At 41.4% G+C, this 24,178-nt stretch overlaps 1 protein-coding gene across 9 annotated transcripts in view; it reads right to left on the bottom strand.

Annotated features, from left to right (window-relative positions):
• The window catches only part of FREM1 (FRAS1 related extracellular matrix 1), a 157,972-nt gene that overhangs the window by 57,763 nt on the left and 76,031 nt on the right, over positions 1-24,178 (bottom strand). For 7 of the 9 annotated variants that reach the window (XR_003756015.2, XM_029055735.2, XM_029055733.2 and 4 more), the window contains exons 11-19: positions 23,463-23,659; positions 22,156-22,246; positions 20,530-20,697; positions 17,492-17,700; positions 16,749-16,842; positions 11,603-11,855; positions 6,216-6,413; positions 3,162-3,347; positions 1,846-2,042 (exon numbers count right to left, since the gene is read on the bottom strand). Coding sequence is in view for 8 of the 9 variants with exons in the window: in XM_029055735.2 (XP_028911568.1) it covers positions 1,846-2,042; positions 3,162-3,347; positions 6,216-6,413; positions 11,603-11,855; positions 16,749-16,842; positions 17,492-17,700; positions 20,530-20,697; positions 22,156-22,246; positions 23,463-23,659 (1,593 nt within the window). In the remaining variant the exon portion in view is untranslated. Of the gene's footprint in view, positions 1-1,845; positions 2,043-3,161; positions 3,348-6,215; positions 6,428-11,602; positions 11,856-16,748; positions 16,843-17,491; positions 17,701-20,529; positions 20,698-22,155; positions 22,247-23,462; positions 23,660-24,178 lie in introns of those variants that run through there. The other 2 variants (XM_039910812.1, XM_039910813.1) reach the window with 2 other exon arrangements.

Genomic DNA, 24,178 nt, shown 5'->3' with positions numbered 1-24,178 from the left:
GCAGAGTAAATATTCACTGGTCTCTTTGAAAGAAAAATGTGACATAAATGCAAGACAATGTGATTTTTTGGATGGGAATCCAGCTTTCAGAGAACATATGTGACTAGCCATCATAGGTGTCCAGTTTTGATTTGGATTTCTAGGTAGAAAAAGGAGCAGGGTTTTTAGGGGGGTTGCAAGAAGGATGGAGCTAGGGAGTGGCAAATAAGCTTCAAAAAGACTGATGTGGGGTCTCTTCAGCCCTGGACAGAAGCTTTCAACCTTCTCAGAGACCTGGAAGGTGCACAGCTATCAATCAATGGTAGGATAGCCTCACCTCCACAGTCTCAAACCCGGAGGGGCATTGGTCCCCACTGCTCCCATGGAATTAGCACTTATGTTTGGATGTCATTCATTATAAGGCAAGTCATTTCAGAATTTTGGAAGACAGTCAATACTCCTGCCTCTTGGGTGACCATGCTCATCACCAAACCATAAAAAACAAAACTCAAGATAAACTAACTTTATAAAATGTCTTGGCCAGAACAACTTCATAGGCAAAGAGAAGTTAATTTTTCAAAGATAAAAAGTTAGTTTTTTTATATGAAACCTAAAGGCAGGCCTGTGGGATAAGTGACCGACTTAAAAGTGACTGCAGTTTTCCATACAGATTAACTCTCCAGAGCTTTCATTGTCAACATGCAGAGGTAGAAAGAGGGGTTTCAACCAAAGCCTGGAAAGGGGGCCCAGCACTTCAGCAGGGCTCAGGTCTGATGTAAGTGTGCTATTAGGAGCCACTGTGCCAGGCAGAAGGGGTAGGAGTGGAATGAGAAACCAGTTGAGTCTCTTGTCCTGATTCCCACAGAATCCTTCCAACCCCCCGTTAGGCTCTTCAAAAAAGCCGGCAACCCACCCAAATGAGAAAAGGAAAGTGAATCGCACAGATTCCCAGAGTGACTCTCTATAAGCCTTGGCTGTAAAAGTCCAGAGAGGATGGGGCAGGTTGAAAAGTCAAAAGTGTTTCTTGCATTGTTTCCAGCAATAAAGAGCTTAGCATTGGAATTTTGCTATAGATCTTGAAACAGGATAAAGTCTTGAGTCCCTCTGGCTTTACCTTAAAGATGTTGGTCCCGTGGTACGAACTGTAGTCCTAACTTGCTTTGGTCAATAAAATAAGTAGACATTACTCCAAAAAGAGAATGGTCAGAAATAAGGCGACACGAGACAGCCATGGCTAGACATTAAGTGCAACTAAAATAGAACTGATTTTTAAAAAATAATTCTGTAAAAAGATGTTTGTTAATCAGATGTACAAGCAAAGATGTGAGGGCCATGTCTAGGCCATTTGGTGCCTTTTGTATAACCCTGTTTCTGTTGCTTCCTTCCCCTGTGGTTACGGAAACTTTCACCTCCAGATGCGTTGGAAGAGCAGGAAAGGGAAGGGGAGAGGATACACCTCTACTCCCAGACATTTCCACCTCTGAACCTGGCCAACTCTTGCCCTCCTCCCTGCCTCAGGTGCCTCACCTGTGGGTGAAAAATGCTCTTTTACACCCAAGGCCACTGTGCCCATTGCAAATGCAATCACTGCTATGGATCCCTAAATATGAAAAGAGGGATGCATATGGCCACTGTTCACATGTATTCTACATACATGATTTCTTAAATAGGTTTCATCAAACGTGGAGTCACTGTGCTTCCCATGTGGGTACAGTATACGATTAACTTTTCCAGTAGGTCTGAAGCGTTCGATGAACATAAGAATGTGCAATCGAAAAGGGTGGAGCATGGATCTCAAAGGACAGAGTAAGAGACAGAACATGAGACATCAAAGATAGAAGCTCAAGATATTTCTTTCTTCCTTACAGTGATGTTCCGTGCTACAAAGCCAGGAACTTCATCATTTGTCGGGTTGATTTTAACGTAAAATGGTGTCTCCAAAGAACGATGTTTCCCATCCGTGACGTACACCATAAACTGGTCTGACGTTGGTTCTATCCTCAGATGCCTGGACTGCACATAGTTTATGTGCAAAGCCTTCATGTGTTTCCACTGAAATGATGCTATAGCATTCCAAGAGATGACAGACAGGATGAGAACTACTTACAAAAAAAGCATCTCTAGATTCTCAACATTTGAGTCAATAATCCATTTTACAGAACAAACAGCATTATAAATAGGAAATGCCCACCTCCTTAATAATGTTGGTATTTGTTAAGCGCTTACTATGTGCAGAGCACTGTTCTAAGCGCTGGGGGAGATAAAGGGTAATCAGGTCGTCCCACGTGAGGCTCACAGTCAATCCCCATTTTACAGATGAGGTAACTGAGGCACAGAGAAGTTAAGTGACTTGCCCACAGTCACACGGCTGACAAGTGGCAGAGCCGGGAGTCGAACCCATGACCTCTGACTCCGAAACCCAGGCTCTTTCCACTGAGCCACGATCAAGTCTGCTTCTTCGAAGAAATGCATCATACATCTGTATGAGCACCTTTTATTAAGTTCAAAATATATAAACCCTGAGTCCTAGAGATGAAATCTTAATAATTTGCAAAATATGTACCTGGTGAATTTTTATAACCCTAAACTCATCTTAGGTCCAGTGTTTTTAAGGTCTTGGCTATACATGCCCCCAAATCCAACTCCTAAAATCAAAGACTACTTACCCCAGCTAGGTTTGATTGCTGTTTGTTACATTGTACCAGGGGATGAAGTTCATATGAAAGAAGGACATTGTTGCTCAAAAAAACATCAAATCAACTTATGGCTCTATCAAACTACCTTTTGGTTTTAAAGTTTTGAAACCCTTTCTTTCTTGTGATACTCAAGGTCACATTTTTTGGTCGATTCTCCTCATACACGTTCAGTTTTTTTAAAAAAGAGGTTTGAAATTGAGAACATGTGGTATCTCAAGTCATTTAAACTCTGATCCACCCAAGGACAGTGAATTCTTACATTTATATTGTACAATATTTTTTCCTTGAATGAAACACCTTTTGGTTCCCAGAGAAAACTTAAAAGTACGGGATGTGCACAGGTTAAGGAAATATGATGAAAACAGGGCCATAAATAAAGCTCAAATTACAACCAGATGTCACAAGTAAGCATGTGTTGGCAATCAAGATCCAAAATGACAAATGAAGAATAATAATTGTTGGTTTTGTACCTAGAACTGTACTTACCTATGCTTATGCCTATATTGCTCTTCTCAAAACCTGGGGTCGGTAGTGTATTTTCAATGTACCCAAACTGAGGAGGTGAAACCAGAACAAACTCTAAGTCATCCTCTTCAGTGTCAAGGTCAGTGACAAGTAAATGATTAATGGTAATGGCAGCTGAGAAGCTTTCATCCACAGCAAACACAGTACCTGCACACAGATAATAAAATGGTTAGGAACTTGGAGACACCATCTTCTAATGATGAAGGGCAGAATTTGAAATTTCAATTACAAATCCCCCATATTGCATTGGAATGATCATTTAGATTACAAGAAATCACCCTTCACAATGAAAGTCTAAGGAAAAAATAATGCCTAGAATTTAATTCAATTTAGCAGGAGTTGTATGATTTCTTGTAAATGAGTCAACATCTTAAAAGCATCTATAATGTAAAGTGTTCTTATTTATTTTCGAGTTATTCTCACGCCTCGCTTGGAGTTCCACTTGTTTACCTAAGTGATATAATGGAGAAAAATAAATCCCCAAAACCTTTAGTTGATGTATTCCTCAAGATCAGCCATTACCTCAAGTTTTTGGAGTGTTAATTGTAGGAGAGCTATTATATAATGGCTCATAATGAACATTTGTTCATGTGTTGGTGCTTAATTATTTTGCTGGGACAGTGCTTCCTTTTTTAGAACACTGCTTGGGCAGTAGGCTGCAAGTTATAATAACATGCATACACATGCTTAAATATATTTCTGAGAAACGGAACATATACAAAATGCCTTTGGAGAGATAGCCTGTTAAAAATGAAATAAAGCAATCTATATGTCTGTGCACACCAACTAGGAGAATTGTTTGGTTTCACCTGGGCCAAGGCAATGGGAACAAGGGCAGCTCCTCCTGCACAGCCCAAGCATACCAGTTCAGTCATTCATTTCATTCAGTCATATTTCTTGAGCACTTACTGTGTACAGAGCACTGTACTAAGCACTTGGAAAGTATAATTCAGTGCAACAGGTAGAGACAATCCCTGCCCACAGGGCTCACAGTCTAGAAGGGGGAAACAGGCATCAAAACAAGTAAAGAGGCATCAATAGCATCAATATAAATAAAATTATAGATTTATACACATAATTAATATAAATATATATACACACAAGTGCTGGGGGGAACCAGAAACCAGTTTCTCAGGCCTACACAGCACACAAACACAGACACGCACACAAGTCCTGCAGAAACGATCTGGGCATGTCACTCCCCTTCTTAAACAACTCCAGTGGTTGCCTATCGACCTCCGCTCCAAACAAAAACTCCTCACTCTAGGCTTCAAGGCTCTCCATCACCTTGCCCCTTCCTACCTCTCCTCCCTTCTCTCTTTCTACCGCCCACCCCGCACGCTCCGCTCCTCTGCCACCCACCTCCTCACCGTCCCTCGGTCTCGCCTATCCCGCCGTTGACCCCTGGGTCACGTCCTCCCGCGGTCCTGGAACGCCCTCCCTCCTCACCTCCGCCAAACTGATTCTCTTTCCCTCTTCAAAACCCTACTTAAAAATCACCTCCTCCAAGAGGCGTTCCCAGACTGAGCTCCTCTTCCCCCTCTACTCCCTCTGCCATCCCCCCTTTACCTCTCCGCAGCTAAAGCCTCATTTTCCCCTTTTCCCTCTGCTCCTCCACCTCTCCCTTCCCATCCCCACAGCACTGTACTCATCCGCTCAACTGTATATATTTTCGTTACCCTATTTATTTTGTTAATGAATTGTACATCGCCTCGATTCTATTTAGTTGCCATTGTTTTTACGAGATGTTCTTCCCCTTGACGCTGTTTATTGCCATTGTTCTTGTCTGTCCGTCTCCCCCGATTAGACTGTAAGCCCGTCAAACGGCAGGGACTGTCTCTATCTGTTGCCGACTTGTTCATCCCAAGTGCTTAGTACAGTGCTCTGCACATAGTAAGCGCTCAATAAATACTATTGAATGAATGAACAAGTATTCCCCATGAGGGAGCAAGAAATTAGGAGATGGCCAGAGGGAAAAGAGGGAAGGGTTTGTCTGGTCTCTAGAAGTGGGGCTTATTTTCCTGTAATAGCAGCTGCCATAGGAGGGAGAAGACCGAGTCATCAGACCTCTCTTCCCAAGGAGAAGAGCTGACACAGCAGTGGTTGCAGGAAGGAGATGTCACAGGAAGAGGGATACAGCAATGGTTTAGGAAGAGCTACCAGGCTGGTCTCCCTGGGGACAGGGCTGACAGTGGCAATGGTGGGAGTAATAATCCCAGGAGAAGCCAGCTGTGTGACTTTGGGCAATTCACTTAATTTCTCTGGGCCTCAGTTCCCTCATCTGTAAAATGGGGATTAAGACTGTGAGCCCCATGTGGGACAACCTGATCACTTTGTATCCCCCAGGGCTTAGAACAGTGCTTTGCACATAGTAAGCGCTTAACAAATACCACCATTTTATTTTATTTTTAGGGAGTAAAAAAAGAGTAGACTGGTCCATTAGCTCTCCACTAGCTCATGTGCAGAACCATGTGTCGCTGTGGTGACAGGAGAAATTGATTCAGGCTGAGTTGGTGGTGAGAAGGGTTAGATCTTCTTTCTAGGGCACAGCTGTTACGGTGATGTCAGTGGGTGAAGTGAGAGTGAAGCTTGACCCTCAGGCTCTTTCCTGGAGATCACTCTCTTTTTTCCATTTCAGAATCCCCAAAGTCTGCACCCTGAATATCAGGGTGATCCAGGGAAACATAACCATACTTGAATTTTGTCCTTATTATAAGATATTTAGCTAGGTATCTCCCATGTAATTATTCTGTTCTAACAGAATATGAGTAAAAGAGAGAACACTAAACAAGAAGGCACTTGGATTATTTATTTCTAAACTGAAAAGAATGTGTCATTAAAGTGTCTCACCAGTATTTTTTTGTTACTTAAAAACATTTCCTGAAGTGATATTTTTTATTAAATCCTTCCTGGCCTAAAATTTTTAGTCAATAACAAATATATCTGGTGGCTTCATAAACTAGCCATATACAAGAATTAGTAGCTTAATGGCTATAATAGGAGAAAGGTTTTCACCGACTGCAATAGATGGAGGCTGGTTGTCCACTGGGTAGATAGTGATATTGAGATCATACACTGGAAATGAATCATGAAGTGGAACAGGAGGAGGAAGAGGTCCATTGTAACAACATTCATTTACATATGGTCCAGCTTCATCATCAGAAACCACAAAGGTAATCGTGTCGAAGTAAGGGACCAAACCAATCTCTCCACCTAGAAAACACAAGCTGTAGATGTCATGCATCCAAAATAAAAGTATTGGAAACAAACAATAATGGTATTTGCTAAGAACTTAATATGTGTCAAGGACTGCACTAAGTCCTGGGGTAGGTCACACAATCAATCGATCAATCATATTTTCTGAGCATTTACTGTGTGCAGAGCACTGTACTAAGATCTTGGGAGAGTACAATATAACAACATAACAGACATATTCTCTGCCCACAAGAAGCTTACAGTCTAGAAGGGGAGACAGAGATTGATATAAAAGAATAAATTACAGATATGTATATAAGTGGTGTTGGGCTGAGGGGTGGGGGTGAATAAAGGGAGCAAATCAGGAAGAGGTAGAGGGAGTGGGAGAAAAGGGAAAAAGGGCTTAGTTGGGGAAGGCCTCTTGGAAGAAATGGGCCTTCAAGAAGACTTTGAAGGTGGGGAGAGTAATGGTCTGTCATACAAAGAGGGAAAGTGTTCCAGGCCAGAGGAAGGATGTGAGCAAGAGGTTGTCACCGAGATAGACAAGATAAAGGTTCAGTGTGTATATGGCATTAGAGGAGTGAAGTGTGCAGCCTGGGTTGTAGTAGAAGAGTAGTGAGGTGAGGTAGGAAAGGGAAAGGTGATTGAGTGCTTTAAAATTTATCAGGTTGGACACAGTCCCTGTCCCACATGGGGCTCACAGCCTAAATTAAAGGGAGGGGAATTAAATCTCATTTTACAAATGAGGTAAACAGAAGTGATATGCCCAAGGTCACCCCGCAAGTAATTGGCAGAGCCAGGATTAGAACCCTGGTCCTCTGACTCCCAGGCCCGTGCTCTTTTCATTAGGCCATGCTGTTTCATCGTACTCTGCAGCCCATTTTGTGCAGATCACTGTAGTAAGCACATCCTAGGGTTCAGCAAAATTAGTAATCATGATCCTGCCTTCAAGGAGCTTATAATGAAGCGGGGGAAACAGACACTACAATAATTCACCATTAGAGGAAGAATAAAGTGAATATATAGGAGAGTGAATGTTTAAGTAATGGTCACATATGGAAGTGTTACAGGCTATGACCACTTAAATGCATACTTGGCAGTGCTGTGGTAGTAGTTGGGGGATATAAAGTGGAGAAGATTAAAAATTAATCAGGAAAGGACTCTTGAAAGGAAGAAATTTCAGAAGGGCTTTGAATATGGGGAGAGCTGTGGTCTGGTAGATATGAAGCAGTAGGAGCTTCCAGACATGAAGAAGGCTGTGAACAAGGGGTCAGAGGCAGCAGAAACAAAAGCGATTAGCTTAGCTTGAGCAGAACAAGAGGGTGAGTCGGGGTGTAGTTGGAGAAGAGTATGAATAAGAATGAAGAAAGAGAACTGATTATGTGCCGTGAATCCAAGGGTCAGGAGTTTATAACAATAATAATAATAATAATAATAGTATTTGTTGAGTGCTTACTACATGTCAGGAATGTTGAACACAGTGTTCCTGTCCCAAGTGGGGCTCACAGTCTCAATCCCCATTCTACAGATTAGGTAATTGAGGCACAGAGAAGTGAAGTGATTTGCCCAAGGTCACACAACAGACAAGTGGCGGAGCCTTGATTAGAACCCATGACCTTCTGACTCCCAGGCCCATGTTCTATCCACTATGCCATGCTGCTTCTTAAATGTGGTATTTGTTAAGCACTTATTATGTGCTTGGAACCAAAGAACAAGTGCTGGGGTAAATATAAGATAATCGGGATGAACACAGGCCCTGTCCCTCATGAGACTCTCAGTCTAAGGAGGGAAAACAGGTATTTAATCCTCATTTCACTGAAGAGGGAGCTGAGGCACACAGAAGTGACCTGCTCAAGATCGCTCAGCAGGAAAGTGATAGAGCTGGGATTAGAACCCAGGTCCTCTGACTCCCAGGCCAACGCTCCTTCTCATAAACTCTTCATGTAAGTATATATACCAGGTCAAAATTGTCTCTTTGTTATACCAGTAGTAGTAATAGTATTTACTGAGCAGCCACTGGGTGCAACACAATGTTCTAAGTCCAAAAAAAATAAGTAACATATTCCCCACCCACGAAGAGCTTGCATTCTAACAAGTATCCAGATGTCACTCATTTCATATATTATTTGGATATCTGCCCTTTATTCTGGATTTGGCTGTGAAGTGTTATTAACAAGGATGTTGCAGTCACACATGCTCCAAGAAAAAGTATCTATATTGAGTGAATAAGATAAATACTGTACATCCTTTCCAGTTACCTCCTCTGGTTGTAGTGTTCAGGCTTCTGGTTACTCACAGCTATTTCAGGCTGTTAAAGTAGAAGAAGCCATGGATCCCATTTCCTATCCAAGACTACTGCTTCTTTGACATGCAGCACTCACATCCAGCCTATTCTCCTAGTCTAGAATGGGGGCTGGTGGATTTTTTTAAAAAATATAAAAGCTGTATTCATGGCTACAATATTTAAAATGAAATTTAAAATAAAATAAACAAGGTGCTTGGTTACCTGCTCCTTCTGGATTTTACTCTCTCAACAACCTTCCAATCTAAGGGTGGAAATTGGGGGTAATAAAAGAGCAGAAGCCTGGAGGGAATGGGAGAGTCATAGTGGCTGTGCAGTGGCAATCAGCCACTCAATCTTATTTATTGAGCACTTACTGTGTGCAGAGAACTGTATTAAGCGATTGGGAGGGATCAAAACAACAATAAACAGACACATTCCCTGCTCACAGTGAGCTTACAGTCTGGAAGCCGAACCTCATCCAGGCAGTTAGGAATGGAAGCAGGATGAAGACAAGAGGTCCATTGCTCCCATAGGATGCTGGGCCCTAATCACTGTATCCATTACTCACTCCTCTAAATTACTGTCCACTGGAAATACCTGATCTCAGAAGATAAAAGATGCCAAACTAATATACCATGTAAGGTGGTGTCAAGACCATCACTGTCATCATCACCAAGAGAAAAGTAGAGTCTCTAATGCCAGTTCCTTAAATCCACAAAGCCAGGTCCTAATCCCACACTTCTTGCATGGGACCGAAGAACACAATACCACACAGGAAGTCTTTAGAGCCCTCTAAGCTCACTCAGGCTCCCCAAGAGCACCCACTAGCATATCTGCCCAAGGACCAGTACCAGCAATGAAGCAGCGTGCCCCAGTGGCAAAATCACGGGACTTCTAGACAGAATCAATTAACCAATTGTATCTATTGAGCACTTACTGTGTGCAGAGCACTGTACTAAGCGCTTGGGAGAGCAAAAGACTTGATGAGTAGTATGGTGCTCTTCGATCCTGCCGAGCAGTGTGGGGCAGGGTTTTGCATTAAGTGCAGAGGTTGAATCCAGATGAAGCCCAGAACTAAAACCCTCCTGTGGGGTAGGTAGTTCTTGCCCGACTGGTTCGGTAGCACTAAGCAACATACAGTAGAAATAAAAGCAGTAGCTCCCGCCCTTGAGGAATTTTCACCCGGCTGATGAAGCAGGCGGACCCAAATTGGGAACTATATAAAACAGTAGTTAAAAGAGTAAGAGAGTAGACCCCGGTGATAAAAAACAAAAGGAAGCAAATAACTGATTAAGTGAATGCCAAGTAAACAAATAGATCTACACACGAATACTGAAATGACTGATGACGCAGAATAATGAGAGGAGGAACTCTTCAGAGAATGTCTCTTGGAAGAGAAGCCATTTTAGGACAGCTCTGAAGGAAAAGAGATACATAGTTTGGCAAAGCTGAGCAACTAAGCAGGAGATAAAGCATGAGCAATGGGTCATAAGGAGAGGAGAATCCTGGAAAAGGCAGTTAGAAGGTTTGTTTGGGAGGAATCAAGAGTAAGGCTGGAGTGTAACAGGAGAAGAGATTTCATTTTAGGTTTTTTATTCCCCTTGATGAGAGTGGTGTGAATATACAGAATTAAAAACAATAGGAGTTACTTCTCAATTCATTGAGAGGAGAATACACTCTGCGTTTTTCAGGGTTAGAAAATGTCATGTAACTGCAGACTGATTGCATGACTGAATAATAAGGAGATCATTTCTGGACAGTTAGCATGAAGCTCACATTGGCCATTTTTCACAGAAACATTACCTTCTGTGAATTCTGCCGGAGAACTTTTAGGAGTATCAATAAATTACAAATCTCCAACAAGCCCACCCCACAAACATTTTAAAAAAATTAATGCATACCAAAATTTATCTCTGAGTTGAACAATATGGAGCATGCCTGAATGTTTTTGTGGTATTTGTTAAGCGCTTCATATTTGTGAGGCACTGTACTAAACACTGGGGTAGGTACAAGCAAATCAGGTTGGACACAGCCCATGTCCCACATTTCACAGATGAGTTAACTGAGGCACAGAGAAGTTAAGTGACTTGCCCAAGATCACACAGCAGTCAAGTGGCAGAGCTGGGATTAGAACCTGGGTCCTCCACTATTTTATGATATTCAAAAATACAGAAAGACCTATATTTCTCTGTAGTAGCTGAAACATGAAAAAGCACTATTAAAACTAGTTGTCAGTTACTGATAGCCTTTTCTCCCACTCAAATAGAGCAAAGTCCAATGTCTTTGAATTTGGGAATCAGAATTAGGACTATTTATTTTCTCGTGAAGGACAAGAAGATGACTTTAAAATTTATTACCTGCTCAGAAAATGGCAGTGAAGCAAAGATTTACCAATTCACAAGTTAAAAGCCATAAAAAGATACACTTTAGGCTGAAGTGATCTCGTTATATGACCAATAGCCTTTTAACTACATTCACTGATATTCACAATAGGTCATAGCTCTGCAACAATGTATTTGATGTGTATTATTTCCTGCTCAATATTACCTTTCTCTTTTATGCATATCATCCCTAAAGCAAATACTTAGTCTGTTTTGCTGAGGGGAAAAGATGCCATGGGCTGCTAGAGTTATTTGACAACCTCAACACCATTGAACAAATATTTTTTAGAAGGCAACAGGAAACCAGTGGGTCAGAAGGCTTTCTCCACACTATCTGTACCTGTGATTCAGTGACTGTAAATGCCTCAAAGGCTTGGATTGTGTCTACTTATGCTATTGTACTCTCCCAAGTTCTCAGCACACAGTAAGCACTCAATAAATACCACTGATTGATTGATATCTGGATAACCTTCAAATATGGCTTAAAACATTGTTTTGATTATACCCAAAATCAATTTCATCTTCTCCTTAGTGTCACTTACTTGTGTGCTTGTATGTCACGGCTTTTGAAACGATATCTGCCTGAGAGAAATGATCCACAATGATCCCAGCTTTACTCACAATCCCACGACGAGGTTGTCGAGTGATCACAAACATCAGTTTCAGGTCATCACTGTCCAGATCAGTAGCACTAATATACTCTGAAGTGATGATCACTTCTCCTCCCTCGGGACAGTTCATAACCGGAATCAGGTCTGCCTTCAGGACAGGCGGTTCATCATTTACAGGCAGCACCTAAACAGAAAAAACACCAAACTTCAAGGGAAAAGAAAAAAAAAAGACAAAGTGCCCCACTAGCAATTTATAGATCACAGGGCAAGAGATGAAGATTTTCAAACAGAGAAAAAATACTTTTCAGAAACATGAAACAATAAGCATGGAAAGTGGCCAAGCTGCCTGCATCTTTAAAGTTCCCCATATGTATCATCTTGCACCATATGACCCAGGCAGGGAACATTGAAGTGGGGATGGGTGGGTACAGTTATCATTTGGGCCCAGCCAAAACTCTCCCACTATATTTCAATTATTTCAGGCCTGGCAAAATTCAAAGCACATTTTGCCAACTTCCCTTTGTCCTTCATTGTTGAACTCATTTGCATTCAAAGGGAAATCTAACCCATATGTTTCTTACTAATTCACAGTTAACTCATCTGAATCAGATTTGGTACAAATTGGTCACCATTAAGCCTCAGTGCTTTCCTTCACCCCCAACAAGTCACCATGCAGGAAATCACCCTGGTCTGGGAATAAGCAGTACCTGAGACTCAAAATGTATAGGATAAGTGAAAAATGCAGAACCCACATGTTTTGAATGGGTCACAAAATATTATGACATCACTATGATGAAAAACAAACACAAATCTCAAAGAGAAATTGAAAAATTATGGATGGGTAATTTCTTAAAGTCTGTCTAGCCCAAAGACTTGGATGAATTATCGGCTCCCAAGAGTTAGAAGGACTCTTAAGGAAAGGTGAGTCCCAGTATCTGGGAAATAGTGGTGGGGTCAATGGGAATTTGCCTGTTATGGGTACAATCACTACATTCTTATTGCAGGTGCCCATATACATGGTTCTTCATTTAGGAAATAATGGTTTTAAGAAAGAACATAAAAATCATTATCCATTTTAATGGAGTTATTTAAGGTTATCATCTGGTTTCAAAACTGGGTCCAAATGCATAGGTGTGTACATGTGTGTGAGTGACTATCCATCTGGATGGATGGATAGATAAATTCTAGTGATCTTTTGAAGTCTGTGAACTTGATTGTGGCAGAATTCAACTATTGAGCATAACAGAGAGATACCTCCATTTCCATACAGTGACATGCAAAGAAAGTAAGTTAAATGAGAGAATGGGGAAAGCTAAGCTCCCTGAAGGTTTAAGGCCCTGGTACAACTGAATACAATTCCTTCTCCCAAGAATTCCTTCCCTGGTACAACTGAAGCCTTGGGAGAAGGAATTGTATTCAGTTGTACCAGGCTTCTCCCCAACTACAGACTGTGAGCCCATTGCCATTGTTGGGTAGGAATTGTCTCTGTTGCCGAATTGTACTTTCCAAGTGCTTAGTACAGTGCTCTGCACACAGTAAGCACTCAATAAATACGACTGAATGAATGAGAAGCAGTTGTGGGGTGAACACAGAGTGTTTGGCAGGTAACCCCCTTTCATCCCTGCCCAGGTCTCAGGGTAGTGGAGGTTCATATGTTTTTTCATGGTCCCCAGACTCTCTTGTGCCCTAGATTCCCTCTTCCCCTGAATTCCATCTATCCTGAATCCAATTGCATCAAGGGATGCAAGGGATGTGAGTTTATGGGAATGTATGTTTGAACATGTGTCCATATCTGAATGTCACAGTGTGAGCATAACTGTGTGTGTGAGCTGTATGTATATGAGCTGTATGTATACATAAGCATAGTGTGTTTATGTATGTGCATGCATGCATGCTTATTTTTTAAAAGGAAAACTAACCATACTCTATACTGACTGTTTAGAGAAAAGGTAATTCCACAGGTGAAGTGATAAGCTTTTATGGGGTAACAGGGGTTGTGTACACTATCAGTGAAGGGTTGAGGAAGCATGGCCTAGTGGAAAGAGCATGGGACTGGGTGTCCATAGACCCAGATTTTTATCCCAGCTCTGCCACTGGCCTGCTATATGACCTTGAGCAACTCACTAAACATTTCTGAGCCTCAGTTTTCTCATATGTTAAATGGGGATCAGGTACCTACGTATCAGGTACCTACTCTCCCTAGCTCTTAGATTGTGAGCACTGTGTGGGACAGAGAGTGTGTCCAATCTGAGACTTTGGCAAACAGTAGCCCTTAATAAATACCATTATCATTAATTGCTATCATTATTAATAATAATGCTGATGATAATAGTTCTCTCCATATGGAAGTTAAGCAATGCATTTCTAAATTACCTTGACACACAGAATGTCTGGTTCAGTATACTGCACTTCAAGGAAGTTCAGTCAGCAATGATGGTAGAGTTCTATAGGATCCAGAGATATTCTCATCTATCAAATCTAATTTAGGTGTAGTTTTGTCTGCAGGTGTAATTTTGCCTGAATTGTCTAAGTTACCCATTCAAGTCCTGTGATTCTATGGTAATATAGAAGTTTTAAATGCCTAGATACAATTGAAGTGATGGGATTTTCCTAGAGAAATTTCCCTAGCTTCCTCCCCAAGGTCAAATTAAGGATGTTGGCAAGCCAGAGCAATTTTTGTTTGGAAGCCCCTCAAAGGCCACATTGTTGTGAGTGAGGTGGATGAGAAGGCTCCAGGTTTAAAAAAGCAGAAGTTCCTTTACCCCTACCATACCACTCTCCTTCCTGGCTCTGAGCCAATTAGAGTGAAGCTGTAGACTGTAAGTTCACTGTGGGCGGCTACAGTGCTCTGCACACAGTAAGTGCTCAATAAATACGATTGAATGAAAGACTGCTGTACTCCCCCAAGTGCTTAGTACTGTGTGTTCTGCACACAGTAAGTACTCAATAATTACTACTGACTGATAGTAGGGATTTTCAGGCCTAGTGGAAAGGGTAATGGCCTGGGAGTCAGGAGACCCTAGTTCCAATCCCGGCTCCACCACTTACCTTCTGTAGGACCTTGGGCAAGTCACTTAACTTCTCTGGGACACAGTTTCCTTATCTGTGAATTGGGAATTAAATACCTGTTCTCCCTTCCCCTTGGACTATGAGCCCCATAGGGGATGGAGACGGTCTGAACCGATTGCACTGTATCTACCCCAGAACTTAACAAGGGCTTGGCACATAGTAAGCACTTGTTATCATCATCATCATCATCATCATGGCTCACACTGGCCCACTGGAATTTTCCTGGTGCTGGCTGCATCTACAGATGCAGGTTCAAGAGATACAGTTCCTCCATTGCATCATGGTTAAATCCAATCCTGTCCTCTCTCAAAATACACAGCTCTTTAGCTGTAGGACAACTAAGATAGGGACTGTCATTGAGTTGTTCAAGAGTTGTAGTGTGGCTACCCACCACACGTGGTGGGAACTTATTCTAGGGAACACTTTGTGAGTCAAGCTAACAAACTGCAAGGCAGACTGATATATACACATTCGTAAATCACAAGTTTTCCTTAAATGAAGCACAGATGCTGAATCATTAAGGGTGAATAGTTTCTTTGCTCTGATTTCTATCTTTTTTAGAGGGTTCACATTTAAAGTGATCCAACTTTAGGTGGCTTTTGACCATGTCCTCACCTATTTCTGCTGTGAATTCAGGAATCTCACAAGTAAATCACTCTTGACTATCTTGTGGTACTCCAAAAAAAGGGTTTCAGCTTTTGAAAGGATAACAAAGTACAGAGGCAATAAGATTAAGAACATTCCCCCTGTTTAGAAAATCATAAATTCTTTTTCTTTATGCAGCTTGGGTTCTGGTTTTCAAAGAGCATACGTTTCTGTTTAAAGAGTAACAATAAACAGATTGCCTCCCAAGATGCACTGAAAATTGTTACTAACAAGAAGGGATGTGGATATTTTCCATGGAAAGTAGGCATTTATTTCTTGAAATTTCCCTATCACAGGGATGCACAATGCAGGATATCATTCATAATCATTGTAATCAATTTTCATTTCTGCTGCCAGGATGCCACCAAATTCGGAAACCGTGTTTTTATACTTAGAACTAAGTTTCACTGAGATCCCTCCACAAGTTCCACAGAAATCAGTAGAACCAAACACAATTAAAATAACTAGTGATTTTCTTAAAGTATATTACATCTATTTACTCATCCTTTTCACTATCCAAATCAGAGCCTATTTTATGGATCTGTGGAAAATGACCACATTCAAGTGCAGCTAACTTGTTCTGAGCTATTGTATTTAACTTTCTGCATCTTGGTTTCCTTAATTGAAAACTGAGTCACTCAATCCATAGGACTTTTTGCTAATCCACCATGTGTAAAGCCCTGAGGTGAGGTTACAAAGGAAGAACAAAATACAATGCCTGCTCACAAGGAGCTTCTGGAACAATAATAAAAATAGTACACATAGCACACAAATCCCCTCTAGACTAAGCTCATTGTGGGCAGGGAACATTTCTACTGATTCTGTTATAGTGTATTCTCCCAGGTGCTTAGTACAGTGCTCTTTACACAGTAAATGCTCAACAACTCAACAAAGGATTGATTGATTACTCACTGCCCTTCTAGCATAGCTCTGGGAGCAGCTATTACAGTTTATAAATCAGCCATATAACTTGGCTGTTATTAAACCCACGAGATGGTACCTTTCTGAGTGCAAGTCAAGAGTCTTACATCCTTGAATTTGAAAACAGAGGGAATTAAGAACAATTTATAATTGTAACACATGAAATTTAAAAGAAATACTTAGAACTGAAACCCTGAAGTTTGGAAGCCAAACAAGTTCCAGTTTTAATTCCTCTGGGGCAACATTTCCTAGTTGGGTTGACAAAACAGACTTAGTTTCCTGAAAACCATCTGCCAAATATGCTTTCCAAGTCATATTCTCAAGGAACGTACCATCCCTTCACATGAGAGTCCTAGTGCTCCAAATTTCCCTCGCAGCCCTGAAAACCTGCAAATCCAGAGCTGAATCTCTATCTGACCTTGTGAGGTAGCAATACACCAACCTTGACGTGTAGGTCAAATGCTGCAGAATTAGTGCCGTCTGTGGCCACAAAAAGGACGACATCGTGTAGAACGTCAGACCCATCATGATGATACCTGTGGGAAATAAAAATTAAGAACTAGTTTATTATGATATTTTGTACAGCAATAACATGGTTTGCTGTTTATTTTAGTTTATTTTTTGGCTGTGGGATAATTTAATTATTATGAAAACTGTGCTCAGTGTGAACTGAAAGATGTATAGGAGATAAAACAATTATGTAATTTTACATTTTAAATTTGAAACAACTTTGAATATATGGATGCATATTAGCTATATCATTACCTATATACATATTATATAGATATACATATATGTATCTTGCATCTACCCCAGTGCTTGGCACATGGTAAGCACTTAATAAATACCACAATTATCATATATGCTCATACCAGCAAAAAGTACGATTTCACCCCTGTTCCACCTTAGGTGAGACAAACTCTGGTCAACTTACTATTATATTACTATTGTTAAAGGTACTCAGGGAACAATGAGAACCTTTCCAATATGCTGAAGCACAAAGCTACTATACAGCAGTCCTGTGCCACAGCATAAGCTACTATTAAAATCATTTTTTTCCAAGCACTTAAGCATGCCTTGGTATGTTAGATGAATTAAACGAAGATGTTTTAGTGAGCCATGTTAGCTTTCCTTTACTTGGGAGAATAAACATATATAAAGAAGAATGTATAAACTGTTTCTAACCTAACTTTTAATGTGTGGAGATCTTCCCAGGAAAATGTGTCCCCTAGACTCAGGGGAAACTCATCTAGCTCCACTTCTCCATACAGTGGGCGTCGCTGTAGGCGAATGTGGAGGTCGCCTCGCTTAGTATCCACATCTGAAATCAGAATATGCTCGGTTGTGATGGTGCACAGACCTCCTTCCTCCACTTTCAAGGGTTTCACAAATACCTAAAAACAAGAAAAAAATTCAAATTGTTAGATACAGAGCACCAAAATGGAAAGGTCCTCAAGATAAGAAGTAAAGGTAAAGGGGGAGATGCAAAGGGGCAAAACTCACATGCCTTATCTGATGGCATGGCTTCCACCCAGCAAGTTCAGTGGCCCAGTAGAAAGAGCACGGGCTCCTAGGCCCCTGAATTGCAGCTCTGCCAGTTGCTTGCTGTGTGACTTTGGGAAAACCATATCATTCCTCTGTGCCACAGTTTCCTCCTCTGTAAAATGGGGATTCAATACCTGTTCTCCCTCCACTTAGGCTGTGAGTCACGTTTGGGATGAGAACTGTGTCTGGCCTGATTATTTTGCATCTACCGCAATGCTTAGTACAGTGCTTGGCACATAGTAAGTGCTTAATAATAAGAGTAATAATTATGGTATTTGTTGAGCACTTACTATATGCCAAGCACTGTTCTAAGTGCTGGGGTTGATACAGGGTAATCAGTTTGTCCCACATGGGACTCACAGTCTTAATCCCCATTTTACAGATGAGGTCACTGAGGCACAGAGAAGTTGTGACTTGCCCAAAGTCACACAGCTGATAAGTAGCAGAGCTGGGATTAGAACCCATGATTTCTGACTCCCAAGCCCATGCTGTTTCCATTAAGCCACGCTTAACAAGTATTATTATTATTATTATCAGCCTGACCCAAAACAGGCCAATTTGGCTGAGAATTAGCCTGCACCCTTCCCAAGTCATGGCAGTAGTAACACTGGCCCCAGATGAAATTATGCCCCCTGCCCATATCACTGCCAGGGCTGCTGGTTTGAATTAGCAAGGAAAATCGTGCTGATGGCAACAGAGCACAGGACAGGTCAGTGAATCCAGGGCTACACCACTGTTGTGACTCAGGCATAAGCAGAAATGTCCTCCTGACTGACTCCTCAAAAATAGAAAGATCTGGCTCTGTCAGATACTCCCAGTCCCACCATGTCACAAACTCCTATTTAAACCCATAAAGGGCCAAAATAGCAATGATGGTGGAGAAGAAGGAGGAAGAGGAGGAGGAGGAGGAGATTATTCACACTACCTGAATTACACAGTCATACTAATGGCCTGTATTTAAAACAAAAAATTCCTTTCTGGTTGCTAGGACCATGTAATCTTCATATCCCCAGATCAACAAATTGATACAAAATTAAATCGAAGGGGCCTCTGTCAGGCCAAACTCTGGTTTGGCAACTGGATAGTCTCACCTTTCAGGTTGCAGACCTTCATCCTTATCAGTCCACAGGTGTTGGATAGATGGGTGATAACCAAAGCAGTGTGATTTTAATACTCTCCTATGAGGGCTGGCTGAAAGTTATCATGGGAATTGCAAGGAAGGAAATGGCCCAAACTACATGACCCAAAGTGCAGAGGGGTTGGTTTGCCTATACTTCCCAGAAGCTATTAAGACATTCTGGAAGGAGCTGGTGTCCCCTATTACGGGTGAGAGCTCTACCCGCTCTAGGTGGAGCTTAATTTACCCAAGGTATTTCCAGGCAGGAGGGCTGAGTTTGTGCTGTTTAATATCTGTCTCTCTCTCTCTAGGCTGTAAGCGGGACATGTGTGTATATACGTACTGCTGTTATATTGTACTTTCCCAAGCTCTTAGTACAGTGGTCTGCACATAGAAAGTACTCAATAAAGATGACTGATGTACATGCTGTTCTGTCCCTGCTGATGGTTGCTTCCCTGTGGCTGGCTGCCCGATCAGTTCCCATCTGGGACTCTGCTAGAAAAAGGTTTCTATGTGGTGAGGTATTTCCTCTCTGTTTAAACAATACCTCTGGTTAAAAGGGGCTAGGGTAATCTAATTTGAGGATATTTCAATTTAAACCTTATCCATCCCTTCTGCCAAGCAAAAGCCTTGGGCTCGGGACAGCCTTGTTATTCTAAGTACATGGTAAGTGGCTTTTCCAATCTGGCAATAAAGCTTTCCTTTTGTAACTTTGAAACCCATGGGTTTTCAATTGCATTTGTGACTGACCATTTGAATTCTTCTGTCTGTATTCTTACCAAGTATAAGAATTATTAAACACTGACCTTTGCCATTATTCCATTTGGGAAATTAGTTCAGCCATGGTGACTGAGGCTTTTGTAGAGCTAGAAAAAAGATATTGGATAACTTCCCTGCCTCCATGTTACAATAATAACGTTAATAATGATGATGGTATTTTTTAAGTGCTTACTATGTGCCAGACACTGTTCTAAGCACTAGGGTAGATACAAGCTAATCGATTTGGACACAGTCCCTGTCCCACATAGGGCTCACAGTCTTAATCCCCATTTTACGGATGAGGGAACTGAGGCACAGAGAAGTTAAGTAACTTGCCCAAGGTCACACAGCAGACAGGTGGCAGAGTAGGAATTATAACCCATGACCTTCTGACTCCCAGGCCCCTGCTCTATCCACTACTCCACGCTGCTTCTCCAAGAGGAAGTTTGATATTATGATGTTTAATCAATAAATAAATCAATGCATTTATTGAGTGCTGACACTGTGTAGAGCACTGTAGTTCAAGAGACTAGGTGGACAGAACAGCAATCCTCATGGAGCTTTTAATCTTTGTTCTGTGGAAATCAACCAGGTGATACCACCAAGCTCACCAAGTGTGTACTCCCAAGTCTAACAGGCTCTTTAGAACATTGCTACCAACAGTCCAAGGCTCAGAAGAAGGAGTGGGGGCAAAAGGAAGGGGAGAGAGAGTGAGGGCCAGAGAATCTCTACTTCCAATGAGGTCTCGGTCTTACTTAGGCTACACTTTCCTCCCCTCTTCCATTTGTAGCATTATACATACCTCTGGAGCTTGATTGTCTACTGGGAGAATAGTAATGTTAAAGCAGATCCCATGTAGTGTGCCACCATGTTGATTACTGATGGAAAAAACAAACTGGACATGCTGAGGAACAGGGCCAATGTCCTGCATTGGTGGCATATAGGCTACTTTCATGAAATTGACTGCATGCTGCAAAGAAAATTGAGAGAATGGATCAGATTTAGGGTTCTGGCAGTCACAAATGTTCAGGGTTCTATTTTCATGATAACCTTCTTGGAGATATTAACAAGGGTCGATATTATTATTGTCCTCCTTTGACTGGGAAGGGCTCTTTTCATCTGAGGGCTCATGTATCTGCAGGAAAAACCCGCATTTTTCACACATTGGGCAAGAGGGATGCATACAGGGAAGGTGAGATCTAAGAATTGTTTGCACACTGAAATTCCAAGATGAAAGCACACACAGCATATTCTCGACTGCTACCATTATGGCAGTTCACGGATGCTCTCTCGTCTCTCCCAAATGGACCCTGGAGGTTAAGAACAGGAATCACCTAAACAAGTAATTGCTGTTTGTCTCTGGATATTGATAACATTTTATCTGTTGAGTGTCTTTTGAGAGCTCCCAGGATTTCATAACCATATTTCCACTGAAATCGACAAATTTGTCCCCTCTTGACACAACAGCAGATGCACAAGAGCAGCATTCCCTTATGATCTATCTTCCCTCCTGTGTATTTTCTAAACCATAAGAGTGTAGGTCTCCCTATGGTTGCATGGAATGTAAACTATCACCAGCACTTCAAAACCAAATCCCAGGCATTTTCTCCTGCCAGTGGATACATTTTGCCAGTATTCTGGCAGATTGGAGACTAAATTAGATTGTGTGTAATTAGTAAATTAAAAATTATAGAGCTTTTGGATTGTACTTCAACTGCTTTTGAGTTCTGATTGCTCTTTCTTCCAAATTATTCTCCCAAATAACATGTTTAGGATGTGCATAATTTCTAAGAGGTAGCTTAGAGTGATCAACCTATAGCTTAATTATGTTCTACAACATCCAAAGCTTTGTGCAAGCTAATGAATATAGATCCCTGAAAACCAAATTTTTTTGCTTGTTGGCATCTTTAACCGTCCAAACCTTGTTCCTCATATTAACATCCCTATAGAGTAATAAACACTCAAGACTGTAATCTCTTTGTGGGCAGGGAACATGTCTACCAATCCTGGTATATTGTACCAAGTGCTGAGTGCAGTTCTCTGTACACAGAAAGCACTCAAAAAATACCATTGATTGGTTCCCCTTCACTCAATCCTAAACTAAAGTTCTATGAAACATAGGTAACCCCATTCTCTCTCATACTGAGGGAGAGAGCTCAGTGCCACTTGACAGTACCCTTGATGTCTGAGCAGCCCTATTTATGGTTGCAATGTTCTCTCCTAATGATAAAAGCTCAGAAAATGTGCCCAGTCATCTTTTCATGGGCACTGTGTGCAAGGCACTGTTTCTTAGTCTCTCTAAAAAATAAGGAAGGTTGCCAGCAAAGTTATCAAGCTCTTCTAGAGTTCCAGCTACTCTTCTCACCTTCCGAGAATGATAGAGGTTTTAGGAATTGATGCCCTTCTAATTTGATGCAGACTAACACACCTGAGTGAATGATTTCAGGCTTGGAGCTGCAGGGTCTTTCATCAGCTTTGTCACACTATCCACCATGAACAATTTCCCAGCATCTGAATGTCTAAACAAGAAATATAACAGCACTGATTGCAAAATTGGCAGAAATAGCAAATCATATTGAACACAAATTTTCAAAATCCATCAATTCCTATTTGTAATGTTCATGATAGCTACTAAATGTCATGGTTGATAATTTTATTTTTAAACCTACTTTCATCACTGCCCAACCCTTCCATGATTTTAGGTAGTGAGTGCACCAAGAACAAAGGCAGATACTGAGCACAACATATAAAAAATCTGAATACTTTCAGCACCCCAGTCACTGGAAACGATGAGATGATTTGGGACCTGTTTGAAATACAAATTACTATTAAATGCATGTCATCTCATTTTAAAATGTCGTGTCTAAATTAGGAATGGTTCAACTGCAGACCCTGTGTAGCACATAAAGTCTCTGGTAGTTTGAGGGCTACTAAACATAGAGAACCAGCACGGCTTAGTGGAAAGAATATGGGCCTGGAGTCAGAAGACCTGGGTTCTAATCCCAGCTTTGCCAATTACCTGCTGGGTGACCTTGGGCAAGTCACTTAACTTTTCAGTGCTTCAGTTGCCTCATCTGTAAAATAGCGATTGAATATCTGTCCTCCCTCCTCAGGCTGGATTGTGAGCCCCACGGGGGAGAGGGACTATGTCTCACCTGATTGACTTGAATCTCCTCCAGTGCTTAGAACAATGCTTGATACATGGTAAGTGCTCAACAAATACCTTAAAAAGCAAAGCATAAGCAAAGAGGGAGATAATTTTCCCGGAGGCAGCGATTTGCTTAGCTGACTCCTTTTGGGAGTACTGTCAGCAGGCTACATGCTAGCATACCTAAACTCACAGCTTTTGATAGCTGGGTGCCTGAAGACACAAACCCTCCACAATTTAAGCACCTTTTGGGTGGGGATCAAGTCTACCAACTCTATTGTGCTCTCCCCAAAGCTTAGTGCAGTGCTCTGCACATAGTAAGTGTTCAGTAAATACCACTGATTGATGTGGGAGCCATCAGCTTGTAGGTGGACAATCGTAAAGGGTGTGTTCTGCTGGAAAATAGTTCAAGAGTTACAGCTTGGCCCAACCTAAGCTAAATATCTGGCTACCTAGGGTAGACACTCAGATTTTAAGCACTCTTCTACAGTGTTTGGCATACAGTAAGCGCTTAACAAATGTCATCATTATTATTATTACTCGCAGTGTGATTGATATCTGCCTCTGTCCAGTACCATCTGACATACCTGTAACTAAAGGAGAAAAATGGAGGTGTTGTTACTGTGTAGAGAAGTTCCCTTTCACGAGATTCCACATCTACAAAATGCAGATGTTTCTTAGTGAGATGAACCACCTCGGTTTCCTTGACAACCAGATGCCGAGTCACTCCTGCAACTTCTTTAGGAAGTTGGTCATCCACTGGCATGATATGCATTATTACCGCCTAAAGTGAAAAGTCAAGAATGTGAACTGAACATAATGAAAGCAAGGTCAAGATTAATACAAAAAATATTCCCAAGAGATGTTTCTCTAAAACCATTTTTAAGAAATTAATTGCCTAGTATACTCCTATAAGTTTAGTCTTAAAACTACCATGAGTGTGAATCAAAGCAGAAATATCCTTTTTTGCCTTTTATTTGGTATCAGGCAAAAAGAACATCATTTTAAGTGGAAGCTGGGGGAGATAGCCTTACTGAGTTATTAATAGTATTAGTATTATGGTAGTTGTTAAATTCTTACTAAGTGTCAAGCACTGTTCTAAGCACTGAGATAGATACAAGGTAACTTTCCCATCACTGTAGACAACACAACCACCCTTCCCATCTCACAAGCCCGTAACCTTGGTGTCATCCTTGACTCCGCTCTCTCATTCAACCCACATATCCAATCTGTCACTAAATTCTGGCAGTCTCACCTTCACAATATCGTCAAGATCTGCCCTTTCCTCTCCATCCAAACTGCT

The sequence above is a fragment of the Ornithorhynchus anatinus genome, chromosome X5 (assembly GCF_004115215.2).
Source record: "Ornithorhynchus anatinus isolate Pmale09 chromosome X5, mOrnAna1.pri.v4, whole genome shotgun sequence".
Lineage (NCBI taxonomy): Eukaryota > Metazoa > Chordata > Mammalia > Monotremata > Ornithorhynchidae > Ornithorhynchus > Ornithorhynchus anatinus.
This window is presented reverse-complemented; position numbering and strand designations above follow the sequence as displayed.